General features: G+C 41.6%; 1 protein-coding gene across 2 annotated transcripts in view; it reads left to right on the top strand.

The window, feature by feature from the left end:
• Positions 1-22,982, top strand: part of grik2 (glutamate receptor, ionotropic, kainate 2) — a 214,978-nt gene that overhangs the window by 132,928 nt on the left and 59,068 nt on the right. For both annotated transcript variants that reach the window (XM_040164475.2, XM_040164473.2), the window contains exons 8-10: positions 11,524-11,667; positions 12,893-13,000; positions 17,192-17,305. In XM_040164475.2, the coding sequence (XP_040020409.2) occupies positions 11,524-11,667; positions 12,893-13,000; positions 17,192-17,305 (366 nt within the window). The remainder of the gene's footprint in view (positions 1-11,523; positions 11,668-12,892; positions 13,001-17,191; positions 17,306-22,982) is intronic.

Raw genomic sequence — 22,982 nt, 5'->3', positions numbered from 1 at the left:
AGTGTCAGGGAAGTGTAGATTTAACCGTGGTTGGCTACATATGGAAAAGTGCATCTCATGAGTTACGACAAAGAAGGACCCGGGACGAGCAGAATGTAAGTAATGTGGAGGCGGAACATTATATATTTTAAACATGGGAGAGCGGCATTAAAGAGCCGTGCTAAAGGAAGCAGACATCACTGCGCCGCTGCTAGCGAAGCTACTACAGAAACCCCATCAGAGGGCGACTGCTAGCGAAGCCACCATGCCGAGCAGCACGTCTCTCTCTTCGGCCACCGGCGCTGTACGTGCGCTGCCCGTCTGCTAGCAGCAGTTCCAAGTTGTAAACAAAGGGTGTTGCGGCGTTGCTTCGGTGTTCTTTGTCATTGAGCCGTATTAAGCTGCAGACACGTGACTTAATTTTCCTCCTTGAATGACAGGAGATCATTTGATTCTTTTCGTTTTGTGTTTATTTTATGCTGCAATGCGTCAACATAATATACAATTACTACATTCTGTCACACGGCAGATAAACAATATGCTCTTGTGCCTTAATGCAGCTCTTCTGTGTTGCACCTACTGCAATCACAACGTCAATACATGGAAACACACAAGGAGCGTCAATCCAACATAAATGTGTTCAATACAAGTTACATATCTCTAGTTCCTGCACAATGACCATAAATTAAATGATTAATATTCCCAAAATTCCAATGAAGTAATACATACACTTCCGGCTCTTACAGAGACTGTATGTCTACTGTAAACTGTTAACAATTCATGTATTGTCCATAATTTGAAGTAAAATAATGGAAAACAAGTATTGTTTTAGGCACTGTTTAGGCACCGGTATGTTTTATAAGTATCGGTTTAGCACTGGTATCAGGAAAACCCCAAACGATACTCATCCATAGTGGATAATTGTATAATTATAACATCTTGAGACCGAATTGAATGGTGGGGGAAACACTGTATGCTTTGGTATTCTCATTGTTAGTTTAAATACTACATTTTCTCACTTTTTCATGTATACACTGAGATTTCACACTTATTTGGTCATGGAAATGTTATTTGAAGTCATGGAAAAGTCATGGAAATCCACTGGTCAAAATGTGTGTGAACCCTGTGAAAATGTGAGGGAGGTATTTTCACCCTAAAGATGATTTTATGTTGCTGAGTGTTCACAGTAAAGGCCAGAGGTTCACGTATATCATATATTTAGCACTGCTGATATAATGTTGTCGCTGGACTGATGATGAGAAGATGAGCAGACTGTCAACTCAAAACATCTCCATAACTTTGGAGTTAGCCAAGCTCAATTTGCAAGATGATGATGTCATCTCTGATGATGCACCCTTCTACGAGGTAACAAGTGTTTTACATTTTTAATGGGATCTTTAAAGCAACACTGAATCGCACAGTATCTTTATTTAATACTTCACTCTTACTTATATTGGGAAAAAAACATCTTTTTGCAAAACTATTTTTCACCACATTTTCTCATGCTGCTTAAAGATGATTTTTTTGCATTACAGGGATAAGGAATGCTTTGATTTAAATGGAGCTGTTAAGTGTACGTGTTTTTTTTTTCAGCTTGAGGAGCTGTCCAACAGCCTGGTTCTGAACTAAGGCCCAGTATCAGTTTGCATGCCTGTCTCAGGTGAATTAGAGCTATTGTTAATTGGAATGACACATGCTATTTCCAAACACAACGTGCATTTCCTTTAAGCAGGATGCAAGTGTAGATGCTAAAAGGGATCTGGCTCACTTTTTTGTTCCTCACCGCAGAATATGCCACTATGTTCATGATAAAATAATATGTGACATATCAGAAAAGTTTGTGTGCACAGGGCTGAGATTAGCAAGAAGGGCTGATGAGCGTGAGTGACTAGTCGTGAATAAGGCCTCTGAGAAGTTCCAAAGAAAAAACATGCTCAATGTTTAAGCCCTTTAAGTAGCAGGGAGGACGAGACCGAGTAGCCACAAAGCGGGGTAGGACGGTACTGAATCGGCTTAGTCTTAAACCTCCCTTCCCCACACACACACACTACTATCTTCTTTCCCCTGGCTTGATCCCAAGTGGACCCTCATCTTTCAAGGTGTTTATGTATCAATCAAAAGATGCAGCAGCGTGGCTACAGTTTCCTCGCGTTTCCAGCTGCTGCTACCCTTCACCGCTTTACAAATACACCATAGAAAAGCCATCTCGCCATTTACCCTTTCCCCCCTTTAACTAACTTGTACTGCTTTGTGTCTTGCTTTCTAAAAGCAACTTTAAAATGAATCCATAAGGGTCCAAAGGTTCTACAGTAAGAAGTGCTAGGACGCCATGAGGCCAGGTAGTTTTGGGTCCAACTTAGTACTTTTGGTGACTTTTAATATCAGAGTTAAAAAAAAATGAACACATGGATAGGGTTTGGGAATGTCCAAACGGGGAACACCACATTGACTTGGCTGAAAAACAAAAATGTTTAAATCTCAACTGTTCTTAAATGATAAGAGAATTCCATTATCCACGGTAGCTAAACAAACACAGGAAGTAAAGTGGTTCAAATCAACATCACTAGCCAGTGTTTAACATGCTGCTTTGTTGTAACAACAACATTTTTTTTCACTGCGTTAGCTGCCCCAGTCCTCACCAGCATACAAACACACAGACAAGCTGTGATGGCATTCCGATGAGCAATTCGGTAATGTTGGAGTTGCAATATCTTTTTTAAACTAAAGTTGGGTTGTTTTTTGTCAAATGTGTACAGAGGTCTAGACCTCAAATGTTGGTATGGCCGAGTTTTCCTCCTTCACCAATCTCTGGGAGAGCGTGGAGTGATTTGATAATCTTTCTAAGTTTCTCTGCGAGACACAGTTGTACAGATTGAAAGCCCTCGGAGGCAAATTTGTAATTTGCAATTTTGGGCTATAAAAAGAGAATTGAATTGAATGAGAGAGAAAGAGACAGAGGTATCACAACAATGAGGTGGAAAAATAGATAGCATCAGGGGCAATGCTCATATTGGCTGACACAAGGGAAAGGCAGCTTTTAAAGCGTTTAGCTTTAATTTCAGTGACATAATTGATTTTAATGAGATGTTTATAGAGTGAAGTGCCTGTGTTGCTTAATCAGTTGTGACTGTACTCATGAGGCTTGCACCAGGGAGAAGCAGAGAGACACACAAACCTCTGCTGCCAGAACTCCTACAGCAGGCCTCCACTCAACTTCCAGTGTTTCCCTACCATTATATCAGGGGGCCGCTCCACCCCCGCAAGAAAGTCTGGAATAAAAAAAGAAAAAGTCATGTTTTTTTCCACGGCAGTTGCGCCCCCATACTTAAGATATATGTCCGTGTATGTGCCCCTGCAAAGTTGTACACCTAGGGGTCTTCCGCACACAACGAAATCCATTTGACTGCTTATTTTAATTAATTATATTCAATTCATAAAAATCGTTTCTAAACAGACACCGTATTGACTGAAATGCTTCCACTGGAATACCGGTTTATAGTGGTCTATAACAATCGGATTGATTGTTGGCGGAAAATACAGAGCAATGGCAAGAATGAGCTGAGAGGGTGAGTGATAGATGAAAGCGAGACAGCATGGCATTGCCTTGAATCAGAAATAAAAGTTGAGATTTTACAGTATAAACAAATACCATCCAGCACTCAAAATTATTTACATTTATTTATTTACTGTGAGGATGGATGCATCTAGTTAATTTTCTTCCTCAGCATTTCATTCAGTACATCCAACCTGTGTCCGTAAAAAGCATTGAGCGATAAATGTTACTGCAGTGGGATAAAACCTAGGGTCTGTCTATCTTTCAACAGTCTGAACTGCAGGCTTAAGAATGTGTCTACACTGAGAACTCCAGCAGACCTCGGCTTACTTTTTTTTTCATTGTCAGCAGACTAATTTGCCTAATCTTAGCAAGTCTTTCGACCTCGAAGGTACTGCGGACAACAATTGGCTGCAGGAACCTTTTGGTTCCACTAAAAGTTATTCCTGGAATGAAATGATCATAAACTTCTTTATAGAAACGTGGCTTCAGCAGTGGAATATTGAAAACGGTCATGAATCTGTTGTGTATATGTTAAAGTTTTTTTTGGCAGGCACCATCAATTAATATGATCCTCATATTGGTCATTTTGAAAAACTATAAATGGCCACAGGGGGCCTGGAGTCAATCCCTGCTAACAGAGACTGGGTACACCCTGGATTGGTTGCCAGCCAATCACAGAAACAAACAACCATTCACATTCTTATCCACGGCAATTTAGAGTTACCAATCAACCTGATCCCCAGAGCATGTCTTTGGACTGTGGAAGGAAGCTGGAGAACCCGGAGAGAACCACGCAGACACAGGGAGAACATGCAGACTCCACACAGAAAGGCCACTGGGCGGAGTGGAACCTTCTTGCTGTAAGGCGACAGTGCTAACCACCACACCGTGCTACTAAGCTAGTTTGGTTTTCATTAAGCACAGAAGGGTTATAATGAAATGGATATTTTGACCTAGCTGATGTGATAGCTTTCCCTATTTTGGGGATATGTCATCCTCTCCAGTCTGTTAAAACTCAAGATGGCTGATTTAGAATTGCAGCAACATTTTTTCATAACTTCTCCAGAGCTGCCCTCTTTGGAAAATACACTGTTCACAGCGTATGTCCAAAAAGGACAATGAGACTGGAAGCTAATATATGTCTGGAACAAATAAAAAAACAGAAGGAAGAAAAAGAAAGAAAGCGAAATTTGTGAGACAGCGCAGCAAGAACAAATGGCGCTCTCCAAAAGGAGAAAAGTGGACGAAAAGTAGAGCATTTAATCTCATTTCTGTTCATACTTCCCACTGGAGCGCTAAACCAGTGTGTCTCATATGCTTAGAAACCGTAGCACTTATTAAAAGTGCCGATGTGAAACGCCATTATGAGGCACAATGAGCACGTCCACGTGAGGAAGAAAATGGCCCTGACAAGGACAAGATAGAGCTCAAGTCTGCCAATGAGCAAAAAATTGGGAGAGTGGGATACATACACCTTATAAAACTGTTTAATTGTTAAAATATGTTTAGATTTATTATTTTTAATTGGCTGAGACTGTTGAGTCGAAATGTGAAACACAAAAGGGGAAATTTAAGCCGTACTTCCCTTTATTAAATTGTGATCTTCTGGACTGTTGCTTCTAGAAATGTTCTCTAAATGGACCTCATTATATTTTAGTTAAATACTCCTGCTATAGGATGTTAAAGGCTGAACTGAAATCTGTCACGCAAAAGAGTCAAGCATAGCTCTTGGGATTCTCCAGGTGTTTAGTCACTAGGTGCACTATACTTTTGGTTGCATCATCAGTGCCTCTCTGCTGTGTGAATGCAAACCGGTTGGTATCCAGCTGTGGGCCTACATCCAGATGCAGTTTGCTCACCATGAGCTTCTCCATACACCTCATAACAACAGGTTAGAGCAATAGGTCTGAAGCCATTACTCTCCTGTGGGCAGGGTTTCTTAGATAGATGTGATGATTTCCTTTTTCCATTGCATTGGTACAGTGTGACAGTCTAGGGACCTCTGGAAAATGTGGCACCAGCCAGGTGTATATTCAACTGCACATTTTTTTAATAATAACGCAGAGACAACATCTGGGGACAACATCTGGACCTGGCCTAAAGACCTTGTTGATGGATTGGTTTTATCTCTAGTTTATCAACATCATCAGTAGCTTTACCATCAAGCATCATGTCGCATTCAGCAGATCAGTCACAGTTCTCAAACCGCCTGTTAAACCATCAGTTAATTTGCTATAGCAAGTTTCATGGTGTTCCATAGTTTTTTAGGGTTCACGGCCTGGAGGTTTTCCTCTATTGTCTCGCTATGGTGTTCTTTCAGATTCTTTTAGCCCCGGGTGCAGCTCCTTTTGTAAAGTTCATAGTTTGTCACAGTTGTTAAATGCTAGTTTTTTCGAGTTGATACAGTCCTTCATCTCTGTGATGAAGGTTTGTTGTTAGGGCAGATTTTTATTGTCTTTTAATTTTTTTGGAATCACAGTGTCAATACAGCATTGTGTTGTAATGTGTATATCATTTAATATACTGTTTAAAACCTGGCAATCAGATGTTTAAATTGTAATTTTAAAGTCTCCCATGATGACAACCGGGGTGTTTGGGGTGCGCTGTAGTTGTTCGTGAACACACTTTGCCGCAGCCCTCGGGGCATTACATAAACAAAGCAGATGAGGATATTACCAAACTCTTGGTTTGGGTAAAACGTCCTGTGACTCACTAGGGCTGGGCGGTATGGCCAATAATCCATATCACGATATTTAGAAAGATTCTGACGGTATCCCGGTATATCACGGTATTCCTTTTTCAAGTAAATGCAGCTACCCGAACAGCTTTTCGCCGCTCGCTGGCCAACTCCCTCGCAACTGGCCAGCGAGTTAGCGTGTTAGCTTGTTGTGGCTGCTAGGGTTGCCACCAGAGGCAATACCAGCGGCTCGACAGACTAAAAAAGACAAAACCCTCCAAACAGAAACAGCTCCTCTCTTGGGCACAAGTTGTGTTGGTGCATTTCTGGTCTCTTGTTGTTCCTCCTGTATCGCTCTTTTCGTGTTAAATTGTACTTGTAATGGCTCTTATCTATAGCAAGTTGTAAATCGGCTTATTTAATGAACTAAATAATTTCTTGTTCTTTTGAGTCTGAATCCTCATGGTTGAAATGCACTTACTGTCGCTTTGGATTAAAGCGTCAGCTAAATGAAATGTAATGTAATGAACAGGGATCGGTTACAGTTTCTCTCGGGGGACCCGTTCATACGCCTTCTCCAAGTCCACAAAACACATGTAGACTGGATGAGCATACTCCCAAGCCCCCTCCATGATCCTGGAAAGAGTGAAGAGCTGGTCCGTCGTTCCACAACCAGGACAAAAACCGCATTGTTCCTCTTCAATCCTTGGTCCTTGGCCAAACCCTCCTTTCCAGCACCTTGGAGTAGACTTTACCCGGGAGGCGTGTGATACCCCTGTAATTGGCACACACTCTCTTGTCCCCCTTTTTGAAGAGGGGTACCAACCCCCCCGGTCTGCCACTCTTTTGGCATTGTCCCAGACTTCCACGCAATGTTGAAGAGGCGTGTCATCCAAGACAGCCCCCCAACACACATTGCTTTTAGCATCTCTGGACGGATCTGATCAATACCCGGGGCTTTGCCACTGTAGAGTTGTTTGACTCCCTCACTGACCTCCGCCAGGAAAATTGACGATGATCCCTCTTCTAGCTCCGCCTCTACCAAAGAGTGCATAAAAGTTGGATTCAGGAGTTCCTCAAAGTGTTGCTTCCACCGCCGGGTAACCTCAGTTGCGGTCAACAGGGTCCCATCCTTACTGTACACAGCTTTGATGGTTCCCCGTTTTCCTCACCTGAGGTGCCCTATGGTCTTCCAGAAGCACTTTGGTGCCGACCGAAGGTCCTTCTCCATAGTTTCCCCGAACTCCTCTGATACTCGCTGCTTTGCCTCCATCACAACAGAGGCTGCTGCCCTGCAAGCCTGTCGGTACACTGCAACTGCCTCCGGAGTCCCACCGGATTTCATAACCCGGAAGGCCTCCTTCTTCAGTCGGACAGCTTCCCTGACCACCGGTGTCCACCACAGGGTTAGACCTTGAGGCCACAACTCAAGTTTTGAACATACACCACTCTGGTTCACTGTCCCCTACCTCCACAGGAATGTGAGAGAATCTCCGCCGGAGGAGTGAGTTGAAAATCTTTTGGACCGGGGCCTCCTCCAGACGTTCCCAGGTCACCCTCACTACACGCTTGGGTTTACCAGGTCTGTCCTGAGTCTTCCCCCATCCTCTGACGCAGATGTTGATCAGTTGACAGCTCTGCCCCTCTCTATACCCGAGTGTCCAGAACATGCAGCCTTAAATCAGACAATACAACTACAAAATTCTAAAATCTTTGGACTAGGGTGTTCTGGTACCACATACACTTATGAACAGCCTTATGTTCGAACATGGTGTTTGTAAAGGACACTCCAACTCCAAGAGACCCCCCACTGTCACTGCCACCCTTGTAGCAGCGCACCCGACCCCATCAGTTTCCCCCACAGATGGTGAGCCCATGGGGATTAGAGTACTGGGATGCCACGTCAGTGGCCTTTCTGTGTGAGTCTGCATGTTCTCCCGGTGTCTGCCTGGGTTCTCTCCGGGTACTCCGGCTTCCTCCCACAGTCCAAAGAGATGCACTGGGGATTAGGTTGATTGGTAACTATACATTGCCTGTGATAGACAGGGTACACCCTGGTGTAAAAGTTGGCTGGGATTGACTTCATGGTCTTTTGAACCATTCTTAGTCTTGCCCCTTGCCTGAGACCAGTTTGCCAAGGGTAACCCTACCAGGAGCACAAGGCTCCAGAAAACACAGCGCTTAGGTGCATAGGGACACACAAACCTCTCGACCACGATAAGGATGGTACCCCACAGAGGTCTCATCGTGCTTTATTTAAAAAGCGCAACACCGCCCCGCGAGATCAGAAAAGCTGGACTGGAAAAGAGGCAGGCAGAAGCCTCCTGTGAACGAACATTGATGATAACATAGATGGCAGGCGCGGTCGATTGCCTCTTTTCTGTGGCACACTTCCTCTTTTCATCATTACTACCCATAACCCCAGGAAGTGAGGTTCAAACCTGAGAAAGTGCACAGGCTTATTTCTTCTGACTGAATTGACTTAAGCTTAAGCGTCATTCATACGAACATTTCAATGCAATTCAATTGCATACAATGTTTTGTGTTTTCTCCTAATCACAAATACAAATATCCAAAGTGCCTTTAGTGGGCTGTAAAAACTAAATTAAATTGGCTGCAACAACTGTTGAGTAAAAAATGGAATTGGCCAAAAGCAAAATAAGGAAGTTTTCATTTGTTAAAATGCAATCTCATGAATGGAGTTTACCGTAATGAACTTTGATGAATCCATTTTTTTTACTTTAATTTGATCAGAATCAAACGAATATTCAAACGTCATTTCTGAGCAATTGTGACAGCCCTAGTATAATCAAAACCATAAAGATAAAAAAGGATGTTGCCACTAAATGTAATTTTATTCATTATGGATACTTTACAACACAAGCTTTCCTCCTGTACCACTTCCAGGATGAACTCCTGGACATCGTACAGAAGATATTGAATTGCTGTTGATTTGTGTGGATACTGTTGAACCCTTTACTGTTCTTGGTCCCTATTCTCCTGTGTGCTCCATGCATCAACGTCTTCACTTGCACACAAGTTTCTTACCATGTAGCATGAGCGATTCTACTTTAAGTGCAGGATTGATTAATTATATAATAATAAATTCACACCCTTTGTTTTAACACTGTCTTCTTACAACAATTATCAATACTTAACACTCCTGCAGGCACTCAGTTTTTGGAAGGCAGGCTTATTGATGATGATTGATTTTGAAAATATCTGGACATGTCTCATGCATGTGGATTCAGTTATACACACACACACACACACACACACAAACACACAATTGTTACACAACTGATGGAGTGTTTTCACAGCTTTCTTTGATTAAAACAAGCAAACTAAGCAGCAGCCCTCCGCGGCTCAATAAGGACTAAAATGTTCAGTTTAGGAGTTATTTCTTCCTGCAGGACAATGCGCTCCCCTCCACCTCAGGGCACGATTTCATGTTCCTACAGCAGAAAGCTGTTTTGATTGCTTTTCAATCAAGCGAGACAAACACTAATTTGATTTTTTTTTTTTTTTTTTGAGGGAGTGCAGAATTATTGTGGTCTTTCCTGAAGCGTGGATGACTGACACTTCTGATAGTGCCGGTGTTACTCCTCTGTTTGGACCGACTGTTTACTGTCAATACATTATTATAAAATTAGAAGAGTGAGAGAGACTAGGGGTGAACACACGGTCGGCATGGGAAAAGCATTGTGCCCCTATCAAAAGCCTATTTTAGTTTGTTGGTGATTGAACTTGCTTGATCGGTCTCTTGTTGCTTTATAATAAAAGGAAAATATTAACACCATAGTTTAGTTAGAAAAAGAATGATGCTTGTTTTTACTTCCACTCTCTTCTCTAGGTATCACCGGCTTCACTGTCGGTGTCTTTTATTTACTGTATTTACTGTTTTTGATGTCAAGAGAATTGAAAACATTCAAGTCATCGGGTATTATTAGTTATATAAGTATAACTATAAAAAATACACTTACGTATTTTATAAGTAGATGCAGCCACAGTTCGAGCATTCTCCACACGGGCACGGCTTCACGAGCGCAGCCCGGCCTGGAGCAGCTGAGCTCTCACAGGGACTGGATGCTGTCGAGGCTCTGCTTTTTGAAAGGACTAATGAGAAATAAATGGATGATGTTTTATAACCAGACTGCACCACAAACGTGCTGTTCCTATGGACCGGGGGATGTAAAATGTATGTGAGTGAATGCAAACGTAGTTCTGTGAGCCTTTGGGGGCCTCTGTATTATTGCACTCACAATACCACACATTTTATTTGCTCCAAACGGTAGAAATCATTTGACAAGAACTAAGTGGTTCTGAGCTGCTTTTAAGAGTTGGCTACCACCCTTTGATCTGTGAATTAGAGATGTAGCTAGAGAGGTAGGTTCTACAGGACTATTTTATCTTTAGCTTTTACCCAATACTAATAACTAACTTATATATTGCTGGAATATAGACCGAATGTGCGTGTTTGATTATGTTTTGCAAACATAATCAGAATTGAGGAAATATACAATATACCAGTAGCTCAGCACAAAACTCTGAAGGTCCTTATTGTGGTGACACACTCTCCTGCTCTGACCTGCAGATCATTGTTACCCATTATTATTTATGTATATTTCTTCATTTGTATATCCATATAGCCTGTGTATGAATGTAATTTTTGATTTTGTTTTCAACTCCTTTGAGTGGTTCTGTAAAATGAACCTGCATCACTACTATTGATAGATGTTTGACAAACTACAGACCATCTCAGATGAGATCACCGCAGCGGTGTGTAGAATTTGTGAGTGGTTGGAGGTGCACCCAATCTTTTCCTTCCATTTTCTATCTCAAGTACACACCTAGAAACCTGAGTGACTCCTTGTTAGCGGGCTGCAATGCCATGGCGGTCACACAGACAAGAGTATAAAAACAGTTTCTCTGCAGACCACATGGCGCCATGATGACTCATACACACACACACTCAGAAGGTGAAGACAATACCAGAGAATTTTGTGGCTGCTATTAAATCTGCTTAAAAGATATATTGGCTATATCTTTGGCAAATGCTTTTCCATGCGGCATCAAGTGTCCACATGTCTCCCACACATTTCCCACCTCTTCATTTACATGAGAAAGCTATTACTCAGTTATCCATTCTAGCAGAACTACACAGCTGTGATTTCATATGTCTGATTCTGCCATCATGATATTGATGTTTCTTTGATTCTAAACGGACCTTAGGCGCCGGGGGCGCGCTGATTCGTAGTGCGCTGTGTTCCATGTTAATGACGCTCTGTTCCCCCCCTGTTTCGTATTGCAGACGGACGCCGCGCTGATGTACGATGCCGTACACGTGGTGGCCGTGGCTGTGCAGCAGTCTCAGCAGATCACTGTCAGCTCATTACAGTGCAACCGACACAAGCCCTGGCGCTTCGGGAACCGCTTCATGGCCCTCATCAAAGAGGTAGCACAGTCACACAGAGACACGTGCTCACACAGCACACAGAGACCCCAATGCAAATAAGGCAGGAGCAGTCAAGGAAGGCGATATAAATGACTAGAAATGATTTATATGTGTTTATTTACATGGAAAAAGATTTTTTGGTTTGTGTGTACATACAAACCCCCCTGAGGAGCGAAGACATCTTGAGGCTGCTCCTGAATTTCACCATTAATCAGCCATGCAGAAACAAAAACACCGTATCTACACTTTTGGTAATTACCCCACAGTTCACTGCTTTCATAAAGCTGGCACAGTTAATCCAGAACATTCTGTCGGTGGATTAGGAAACCTATATTTGGAGCTCCGTTTCCCATTAGTTTGCAAGGATCATGACAAAATGGCAAATAATAAAATATTAAGACGAGGGGTTTTATGCAAATGGGACCACGAACTGTCCATTTAGATTAATCTATACTTTAAATTTGCACGTAATCTCAATCCAGACCTCATACTTTCTGCTTTCCTTTCCTAATGTTTTCTTCTTTCCATATTCTCCAAATCTGATGCTTTTTTTCGTATATTGTCCTCGTTACTGGAAACTCTCAACCCCCAAAGTCACCTGTTGTTCAGCTAAATGGCTCCAGTGGAACGGATTTCAATTACCGCTGACCGTGATTGCACTGTGGAGAAACAGCATGTATGAAAAATGTGATAAGCCTGCTTTCGAAATTATGCTCAGCACTAAATTGTGCACAATGGAAATGGTTCATCCTCAGTGGGCTATGAATGTCCTGGATTGGAGAAAAGTATCCTTGAATCATTTTATGGTACTAGTATCGACGGAGAAGTATTCGGACTCTGAGACAAAGTAGTAATGACAAATGCTTTTTGGCACTGTACTGCCGTAGAGTCTCCGGTGTCCAGTCGGAATGATGAGGCTGTGATGATTTTTTGTACCTGAGAAAAAGCCTTTCCTGCTCTGAACTACTTTCATGCTACACTGTATCCTATCACAGCCCTAAATATCGGTAAAGAATGGGTAATTGCTTTCCCGCTGTTACAAATGCAGCCCCAGAGTCTATGTGGGTGTTTTGAAGCAAGGGAAGACCATACAGGCAGAGGCAATATGTGAAAGAGGAGTGTGTTTGTTCTCACTCCTTGACTGCTTTGCCTTGAACTGACATCAGGAGGCTGAGATTTAGACTTGATGCTGATGTTTGCTGTCCCTCTGCCTCCCTCTCTTTAGGCCCACTGGGATGGCCTGACCGGGAGAATCACTTTTAACCGGACCAATGGATTGAGGACAGACTTCGATCTTGATGTTATCAGCCTGAAGGAGGAGGGGCTTGAGAAGGCAGGTGTCTTTAGCAATAGGATGATGTGATTAAACACATACAATTAAGTTAGAAATGTTGCAGTGATTTAAGAGAAATGTAAATCTGCTGTAAAGTCTTGTTAACATGAATGTATAATTCTGGATCTAGATTAATCTGCCATTAATTGAAGGTTTTCAGGAACTCTGTCCAAAGTTGAAATACATGACAAACATTTCTAAAAGAACATCTTTTCTGATTGTTGTTGTCCATACCACAAATGCAAACGGAAATGACTATTTTAATTCCTTCCCTTACATTACATCAGATTTTCATTGCGCCATTATCAAAAGCAACTTACATTAAGTGCATTCAACAGAGGTTGACAAAAACACTCACATGGTCTACGCTGTTTTTTGCAGTCCTTCAACCTAAATAACCAAGATGAATGATTTATGCAGCATTAAACAATCATACTCATCTACCTGGTTCTGCTAGACCCTGGTTCAATGCTTCAAGTTCAGTACGATCTTACAGGGGACGGCATGGAAGGTGAAAGGAAATAAACCACTGCGGTATCAATGTTTTACATTGTGGGGAAAAAAAGGAACATTTATTTTCTAACTGAAGAAAATCTGACATACATGCTTTGTGCTCACATCGGCACAGGGAAACAGTATGCCAGTAAGTCATGTAACTTTGTTGCATGGCAATAAGATAAAAGTAGCCAAAAATCCTTTCAACCGGCTTCAGTGTTGGAAGTGTGTTTCAATTAGACAATGAAATACGATCCACGAAGGTCAGTTTGACTAAAAGCCCAGTGACTTTGAAGGCTTAATAAATATAGAAACCCTGCATTCTGAACATCTTTAAAATCTGGAAAGTTAATACATTTTTTTTGTTCAGGAGGTTGTCCAGTAGACCGTAGACCCCATTTGGCCCCAGATGGGAAGGCCAGCATTTTCCATGCCACCTCTGCCAACATATGTGTGTGTAGGAATTAGTGGGTAAATACAATGTCAGCTAGAAAGTAGAAAGGTGTCAGTGAGACAATCACAATCTTTTTGTCATCCATCATATTCATCATTAGGTAAAGAAAACAAGTACGCTGTTGATTTTACAAATTAATCTTGCAGGAATGTCAACCTTTCCTTGCAAGACGATACTTTGCATTGTATCGCTGCAAAATTAACCCCCCCTGCTAGCGTTAGGCTGAATAAAGGAGAGAGAATTTTTGACACAGTACTAATGTAAATATTACCTTTCATAGAGAGAGCCAGCGAGGATAAAAAAGTATCTTATCATCCACCTGAAATGAAAGACATCAATAGAAGAGTTCAAACTGGCATTTTTGTAAATATTTTGTAAATTTGGCATCCACAGACAGCCCAAATACTACCTTTAATGTCAGTTAGAATGCATATGACATACCGTGCCATATGCATCAGAATGTATTTTGTACTGAGATGAATAGGCACATCTAAGGAATACATCTTTTCCTTAGAATACTCGCCTGTTTTCAGCAGTCAATTTAAGATTCATGAGATTATCAGTGGGGTAATAACACTGGTGATACAATAATATTCTTCAATGCAACCACAGACACTTCAGCATCCTCACCGTTGCCTCTCAGCAGCTCTTGACCTCTGGTCTGTATGTGCCTGCACCTCCATGAATAATTTACCCGATTAATAAAAAACCCTTCAGAAGCCCTCTAGCCTCATGAAGCCTGAATTAAAGGGTTGATTTGCAATTACAAAGCCTATCTCTGGCCCTCATGAGGGGGTTCAGAGGAGCCTTGAGTGTGTGACTGGTGGGGGTTGTTGAGTGTTTGTGATCCCAGTGGCTTGGGTCGGTGGGGTAGCTCACTAGGAGGCTTGGGTCTGGAGACACGATGAAGACCTGAGATGAGACAGGAGGGGCCTTGAGGCACGATCCATCCTTTTCTTCCCATTTGCTTCCCCAGGACGCTCGCCTCATACTTTATGCCCTCCACAATGTTGTTATCCACCAACCCTGAAGAAAGGCCTCGGAGCCATTCCAGATCCTACATTGTCTCCTACACTATTCCATATGGGAGTATAGAAGTCCCCTCCCTCCCTCCCTCCCCCCTCAATTGTGTATACAGGGTGCCGCTAATTATCCTTTGTGGCTCCAGAATAGAAAGAGTCAGTACTGCAGTACTGCATATACCCATACTGTATGCCTCTACATATGTCTATATGTGTGTCATATGTTTGGTAGGATTACTAATCATGAATTATATTCTCACAAAATACACACAAACATCTTCTTGCTTTCAAGACAGATGTTAAGAATGTCACAATCCAGATCAGGTCAGTGGAGTCATGTAGCACACATGACTATAATACAAAAGGCAATAGTTTTCATTCATCAAAGATCTCTGGTTAAAATTTGCCTTTTCATAAACCAAAACAGTTAACTCAAACTCAGTCAACCTCAATCCACCACCACGTTTAGTTGCTTGACCATAGTTGACATTTTAAGAAATACTATTCTTTTACTGGACATGTATCAGTCTCGCAGGGTTGTCTAATAGCCAAATCCTTTTCTGTCAAAGACATTCTGCAGTTTATGTAGATCTATGAAGATTTTTTAGAATGTTCATGAGTCACAGCTGCCTACAATTCATTTAGTGGCTGTGTGGTCAAAAAGCTGATTGTAAAGAGGTAATATTTCACCCTAAATGTATAGATGCATTGAGAAACCTCCCCAATTCATTTTCCTCTAAATGTTTGGGATGTTCACTTGCATCTAGACAGAGCAGCGTGTTCCATATTCCAGCCCAGAGGTACAGTATGCTTATGCTAGTTTTTCTTTTCTTGTTTGTATGCATTTTCAGAAGACAGGAGATTCAATTCAATTCAATTCATTTTATTTTGTATAGCCCATAATCGCAAATTACAAATTTGCCTCAGAGGGCTTTAGAGTCTGTACACATACAACATCCTCTATCCCGAAACCCACCATCGGCACAGGAAAAACTCCCCCAAAAATGAAAAAACCCTTCCAAGAGGAAAAAAAGGGAAGAAACCTTAGGGAGAACGTCAGAGGAGGGATCCCACTCCCGGGATGGACAGACTACAATGGATGCCATGTGTACAGAATGAACAATATATAATACATGCAATTCCTATGACAGAAATGATTCAAGTAACTGTGAGTAGTAAGCCAGGCGCACAGCAGGACCACTGCAGGGGCAACCACCATCAGATAGAACCACCATCCACAGAAGCCTGTGGGGAGGGAGAGCACAGAGACTTAAGGAGAGGGTAATGTTGGTTTATGAGTACAGTAATATGATTAATATCTAAAAAAATAATGATGATGATGGCCGCAGCAGGCGTCAGCAGGGCCACGGTAGGTGTCAGGACCAGGGTCCCGAAGGAACCACGATCTACGGAGACCTGCTAGGGGAGAAAGCACAAAAAAAACTCCCGGAAAGAAGCTGAATTAGTCATAATAAAACGTGAATTATGGTAGAACGAGAGCGTGAGAGAGGAGCTCGGTGTGTCCTAAGAATTCCCCCGGCATTCTAAGCCTATAGCAGCTTAACTAAGGGCTGGTCCGGGCTAACCTGAGCCAGCCCTAACTATATGCAGAATCAAAGAGGAAAGTTTTAAGTTGTACTTTAAAAGAGCTGACCGAATCTGCCCCCCGGACTGAAAGTGGAACCTGGTTCCACAAAAGAGGAGCTTGATAACTGAAGGCTCTGGCCCCCAGCCTACTTTTTAAAACCATAGGAACAACAAGTAACCCAGCATCTATGGAGCGCAGCTGCCTTGTAGCTCTTTAAGATACGACGGTGCCTCACCAGCAAGTGCCTTGTAGGTGAGGAGAAGTACCTTAAAATCTATTCTTGATTTAACAGGGAGCCAGTGCAGAGAAGTTAATACAGGAGTGATATGATCCCTTTTCTTAGTTCTTGTTAATACACGTGCTGCAGCATTCTGAATCAAATGGAAAGGCTTAAGAGATTTACAAGAGCAGCCTGATAACAGAGAATTACAGTAGTCCAGTCTGGAGATGTTGTTACTGTTTCTAAATAGCACACCAAACTAAAGCACATCCTGCATTTATACTTTTGTTTAATTTGAGTTGCTCGTCCTCTCCCAATGAGTGTGTGCAGAAGAGAAAGCCTAACAACACTTATCGGGCTGTGACCATGTGCTTGTTTGACTAGATTTGAAACTAACTGTCCTGGTCCACAGATTGGTACCTGGGATCCTCCAAGTGGCCTGAACATGACGGACAACCAGAGAGGGAAATCGACTAATGTCTCTGATTCTTTGTCTAATCGATCCCTGGTCGTCTCCACCATACTGGTATGTAGTCGTCTTGCTTTCTTTCGTTCTTTATCAGATCCCCTTGGCAGTAGCAAAGGCATTAGCTATTCTTACTCTGGTCAACCCATAGACCGTTCATCCCACACACATACACACTACAGCCACATCATAAAGGAATCCTCTAATATGACATGGGGAAGTGTAGGGGATGTCCTTTCTGTCCCTCTGAAGAATGCTGTCTTGTTTGACCAGCGAGTTGCGAACTGTTCCTACGTTTCTTACAAGAGCAACGTGTTGTTTGCAGTGAGCCAGCAGAGTAGCAGAACTTGTAAGGTGCAGATCCCAACGAAGAGAGTATTGTTTCATACATTTTCTTTTTGTTTTATTTTTAAGTAACATCCGCCTTTCTCGTTGCATATTGTGTTTTATAATAGTGGTACATTTCTAACTCTCAACCTAATAGACTGTGTGTTACAAGTAGGTACAGCAAGGTTGGAACACACCAACGCATTTGATAAAACACAATCCTTCTTTGTGCGGTCTACTAGTGTTATGTAACAGGAATTCTGAGTAACGAAGTCCCAACAATTCAAACAGTTACCTGTCACTGCCTTTTTTGTCAGAAAATATGCTAATGAAATATTGCAGCTTTAAATATCTGTTTATATCCAAATCAAATTGTGATGGTGCTTTATGTGGGACCAATTCTAGAAGGCTAGAACAGCTCTTAGCCTTAAGACACTTCCTTCAAAGATGTCATTATTCTAATAGGTTTTTCTCTCAGTGCTTTGCCTTGGCTGCACTTCTGTTTAAAGCGCTTTCTGGGGATGCTGCACAACTACTAATAACTACTGTACTCTACTTGACTCAATTCAAGTAGAGTACCCCAAAGCACTGCATTCCCAAATTGCCATTTGAATTCACTACTGTGGAGGACTCCAATTTAGTGAAGCAGTCTGAGTCTGTCTGAGACACAGTAAATTGACTCAATGATTGTGTATTTTTGGCCATACCTTCAACCCGGAAATATGTCAGGCATATTGTGTTATTTGTATCTTTTGTCAGTGGTTCCAAAATCCAATGAAATCCAATTAAACCTTGAAAACCAGCAATGAAATCTGTCCATTCTGTCTCTTTATTGACATAATTCCCTATAGTGATAGAGAATAATTATTTGAAAAAACAATAGCACCACAGGGTTGAATCAACAATGTTTATAGAGCATTCGTTGAGGATCATTTGGACCATGATGATTTAATCTATTCCCTTTATATCTGTCTTTTTTCATTTCCAAACTTGCTTTACAGATTTGGGTTGGTGGCCAATCAGTGAATGCATATTTTTGTGGGGTTTCAATTGGAGAATGTGAACTTCAGTTAAATTGAAGAAAAGCCAAAAATTCCATACCTGACAGTATCACATGCCTTTGCAATCTACACCATATAAGACATCCTACTGTTATTGCTATTTACCAAATTAACCAAACAAGGTTAACCTGTAAAACACTTTTGATACAAGCGTGCTGTCATGTGATCCAACGCAGCCGTGCAGCAACAGAAAGTCTTCAGGAAGCGACTACACACAGCTGTTGTCCACCAGGAAATACTCGCAGCAGTTAACTGCCCTCTTTTACCAAGGAAATATTGTTTTCGTTATTGAGTCAGTATATTTTATTCATATGAGCATAGTTGTTTCTCCTAGTCTCCGGTCTCCAAGCTAAGCACACCATTTCCCAGTTCCAGCTCCATACAGTTTGTGTTTGTATGCTATTCTTTCAAGAGCCCATCACTTCACAAAATAACGCTAATATTACAGCGTGCTATCAGCGCACACAGTATTAACCAAAAAATTCACTTAATAAAATCACCACAAACTTATTGCCAAATAGGGGACCTGAAACTACTGTTTTTCTGTCACTGAATAATTAACTCACCATACGTCCTTTGTGTGTGTGTCTGTGTACATATGCACTGCTATACTCCAGCAAACAACGTGCCATTGGATGAAGAAGCTCGTAGAAGGAGGCCAAATTAAAGCCATTTATAAGGCTGTTATTGAGGAGGCAAGCATAAAAAATAACAATATCAAGTAAATTGCGGGTTGTCATTATTTATCGTACGGCCCTCTTCCCTTCCATGCGTGCTGTGAAGTGATTGGATTGCAGTTATTAGCAGAGGCTCTTCATGGCTGTAATTGCCATATCAGCCCTGAGTCATGGGGAGATATGTGATGGCTGTGAGCAGCGAGGAAAAGCAGGCAGGGCTGACAATAATTGGGTTTGTTACATTTGATTGATGCACACTTTCATCCAGCTTCCCATCATTTTCTTAGGGATTATTATAAAACATGATGTAATTACTGTTTAAATCTTGGCCTATCAACAGTTTATCTACATTGGAAATCACTCCCATAACATTGGGTGGAAATGAAGTACCTTTAAGCTAAAGGCAGAAGCTGCAGATAATATACTGTGTAATGTGTTGGAGGGAGCAGGCCTGCTTCCACTTCGAGACAAGGGACCATAGAACTTCATAAAGACTTATCTAAAGGGGCAAAAGGAATAAAAGGATAATGGACATACTCAGAGTGAGTGTTTCACAATATTATACTGTGATTTGATCCAACATTTTCTCGGTTGTAAAGCCAGAATGCCAAAAAAGAAACCTGTCACGGTTTGGGTTAATGTCTGGTTTTATTTTGTAGTTTCCTTCCTCTGTTCTCCCTGGGTCACGTCACTTCCTGCCTTGTCCTGTCGTCCGTTGTGATTGTCTGTCATGTCATGATTGTTCCCAGCTGTGTCCAATCACCTGCACCTCCCTTGTGTATTTTATTGTGTCTGTTGTCACTTGTCGCGTCATTGTTCATTGTATGGAAGTCCTAGTCCCTGTCCTTTTTGACAATTAAAGTCCCTTTTAGGAAGCTGCATGGCGGGGAAGGTAGGACTCAGACGCAGAGTTTTCAAAAAGAAAAGGGACTTTAATTGTCAAAAAGGTTTTCAAAAGCAAAAGGCAAAAAACGAAGACAGGAACCAGGAACGAGAACGAGATCGTGGACGTGGACGTGGACGGGGACGGGGACTAGGACTTCCATACAATGAACAATGACGCGACAAGTGACAACAGACACACATGGCTTAAATACACAAGGGAGGTGCAGGTGATTGGACACAGCTGGGAACAATCATGACATAAAAAGACAACACAGCGGACGACAGGACAAGGCAGGAAGTGACGTGACCCAGGGAGAACAGAGGAAGGAGACTACAAAATAAAACCAGACATTAACCCAAACCGTGACAAAACCCAGCAGCCCCTTTGTTGTAGGCATCATATTTAATGAAATATACAGTATGTAGTTGTGTCATATGCCTAAAGTACATAACACGATAGGTTCTTTATTCTACTTACCCATAAGAAAAGTGTCTGCTATTGCTTTAAATATATATACTGTATATAAAACCTCAAACTGACAAATACATTGTGAAGCCCTGAGAGGCAGCGCAGGGATCCCTCTACCGGGAGAGACAAACTACAAAGGATGTCATGTACACAATGAACAGCAGAAAAGATATACAAAACATTCAATTCATATCACAGAAATTGCAAGCAGTAAGCCAGGTGTACGGCACGACCAGTGCAAGAACAACCACCATCAGATAGAACCACTATCCTGCAAGACGAGAAAGTACAAATACTCTGTGGAAGAAACAAAGTTTGTGATGCGCATTAATGTTGATAGATCATGTAGGTAACCGTTAACTCATTTATACTGGTTATACCTGGTTATTTATGTTGGCTGCATGACTCAGCACTGTAACAACACATGAAGGCATCTAAGATGCTTCTTTGTAGTCCGAATTGTAGTTTTGCTGCTGCAGACTGACGTCACTAACATCAGAATTTGCATCAGAACTATGTAGCTGAGTGAGGGTTGGGTTGGATTCCCTAAACAGCGTCTTTTCCTAACTCCTCATGAATTCTCCGAACCATCTTTCCTTCACCCTGTGATGTTTTCCACAGAGGTTGAGGAAACATTAGGACGTCATTTTTTTGACAATTCGTATCCAGCCTTAGACTCACCAATGAGCATGTCCTTGGACGGCGGTAGGAGCAGTAGTCTTAATAGTCTTACGTCACGCTACTTGCTGAGAGCCACAACAGCTGCACTTCATGAAAGGGAATCAATATTACTAAAATAAATGTTTAAAACTGACTCAAATAAGACCGTATGGTTTGTTTTTCTGGGACACACAATCCATTGCTTTTTCTTTAGTTGGGGAGAAAGGTGAGCGGAGATGTGCTGTTGCTTTAATTAGGTTTACTTCACAGAGATACTCAGCTTCTCCTTCACTCTCTTCAATCTTTTTAATTAAAGATGTATCGGGCCTCAATCTGCAGTCTCAATCTGAGACAGGGCGAGCTGTGCCTGTGTGAGTGTGTGTTGGAGAGGGGGCGGGGGGGAAGGGTTGTGGGTTGTACCGTATTTGTTAATGTGTAAATGCAGCACATCATTTCCCTAAATTAGGGTGTTCTCTATTTAAAATACGTTACTGTATTAAGTTTACTTTCGGATAGTTCATTTTTGCACAATTCAAAAAAACATACAAACATAAAAGACACAAACAATATCACAAAACAGGAAAAGCACAAAGTCAATTACTATACTTTTACAATAGTATAGATAACACAAAATGAATATGACTAAATTAAGACTGTAATGTTGTTTACAACATCAGTTTAGAAGATGTGAAGTGTAATAACATTATATTATATCGTCAACATAAAAAAATGTTTGTGTGAGTAGTCAATTCAGGAGGATGAGGATTTTTCTTTTTTAAATTCTCAGGAGTATTCTCTCACCTGCAGGTACATTATTACAAGCCAATACATTAACTTCTGTATTAAGTATTCCGGTGCACATTTAAAAAAAAAACATTTCTAGTACATTAGAGTTTTTCAAACGGAAATTGATAAATATACAGTTGAGCAGAGGCACTGTATCAGACAACAGTATCTACCTTTATTTGAATGTACTTATATTGCTTAACTCACTGTATTATTAACCATGTTGCATATGAGCAGATTGCTCACAGATGTGCTGATTGTAATGTGCTTTTGTGTCTTTTCTAATACCTCACTGCGCCCCATGTTGGTACAAGGTTTGGGATTAAACCAGCAGGAGAACCATGCTACCTGAATCAAATATTTCCATCAAAATGTCTTTTGAAAAGCATCTCTTTGGAGGAAATAACTCATAGGGCAGACATTGCTGGTTCTCTGTTGGTCCTGTTGGTCCTGTTGGTCTTTAATCAAGCCAAAAAACTAACTGCATGAGTTATTGCAGAATCTCAGTGATTGGAGCAGAAAAGGCTTGGGAGCTGACTAATAATCAGATAAGCATACACTTAATTGCTTCTTATCTACCCTTCTGCCGTCGGACCACACTGTTGCAACACGTCTGCTAAATTACAAGTAAAAGCCGTGCTTCTCAGCTCTGGACTATTTAGTAAACACCAAGAAGAGTGGAAATGAACACACATACCGCAATTTACGCACTATAAGGTGCACTTAAAAGCCTTAAAATTTCTCAAAAAATGACAGTACGCCTTTTAATCCGGAGCGCCTTATATATGGATCAATTGGTTAATCGGTTGATCCATACTGGTTGTACACGGCGCTCAAGGCGCTCTGCCAAACATGCCAAAGCTCGGTCTTCG

Source organism: Gasterosteus aculeatus, chromosome 20 (genome assembly GCF_964276395.1).
Source record: "Gasterosteus aculeatus chromosome 20, fGasAcu3.hap1.1, whole genome shotgun sequence".
Taxonomy (NCBI): domain Eukaryota; kingdom Metazoa; phylum Chordata; class Actinopteri; order Perciformes; family Gasterosteidae; genus Gasterosteus; species Gasterosteus aculeatus.
This window is presented reverse-complemented; position numbering and strand designations above follow the sequence as displayed.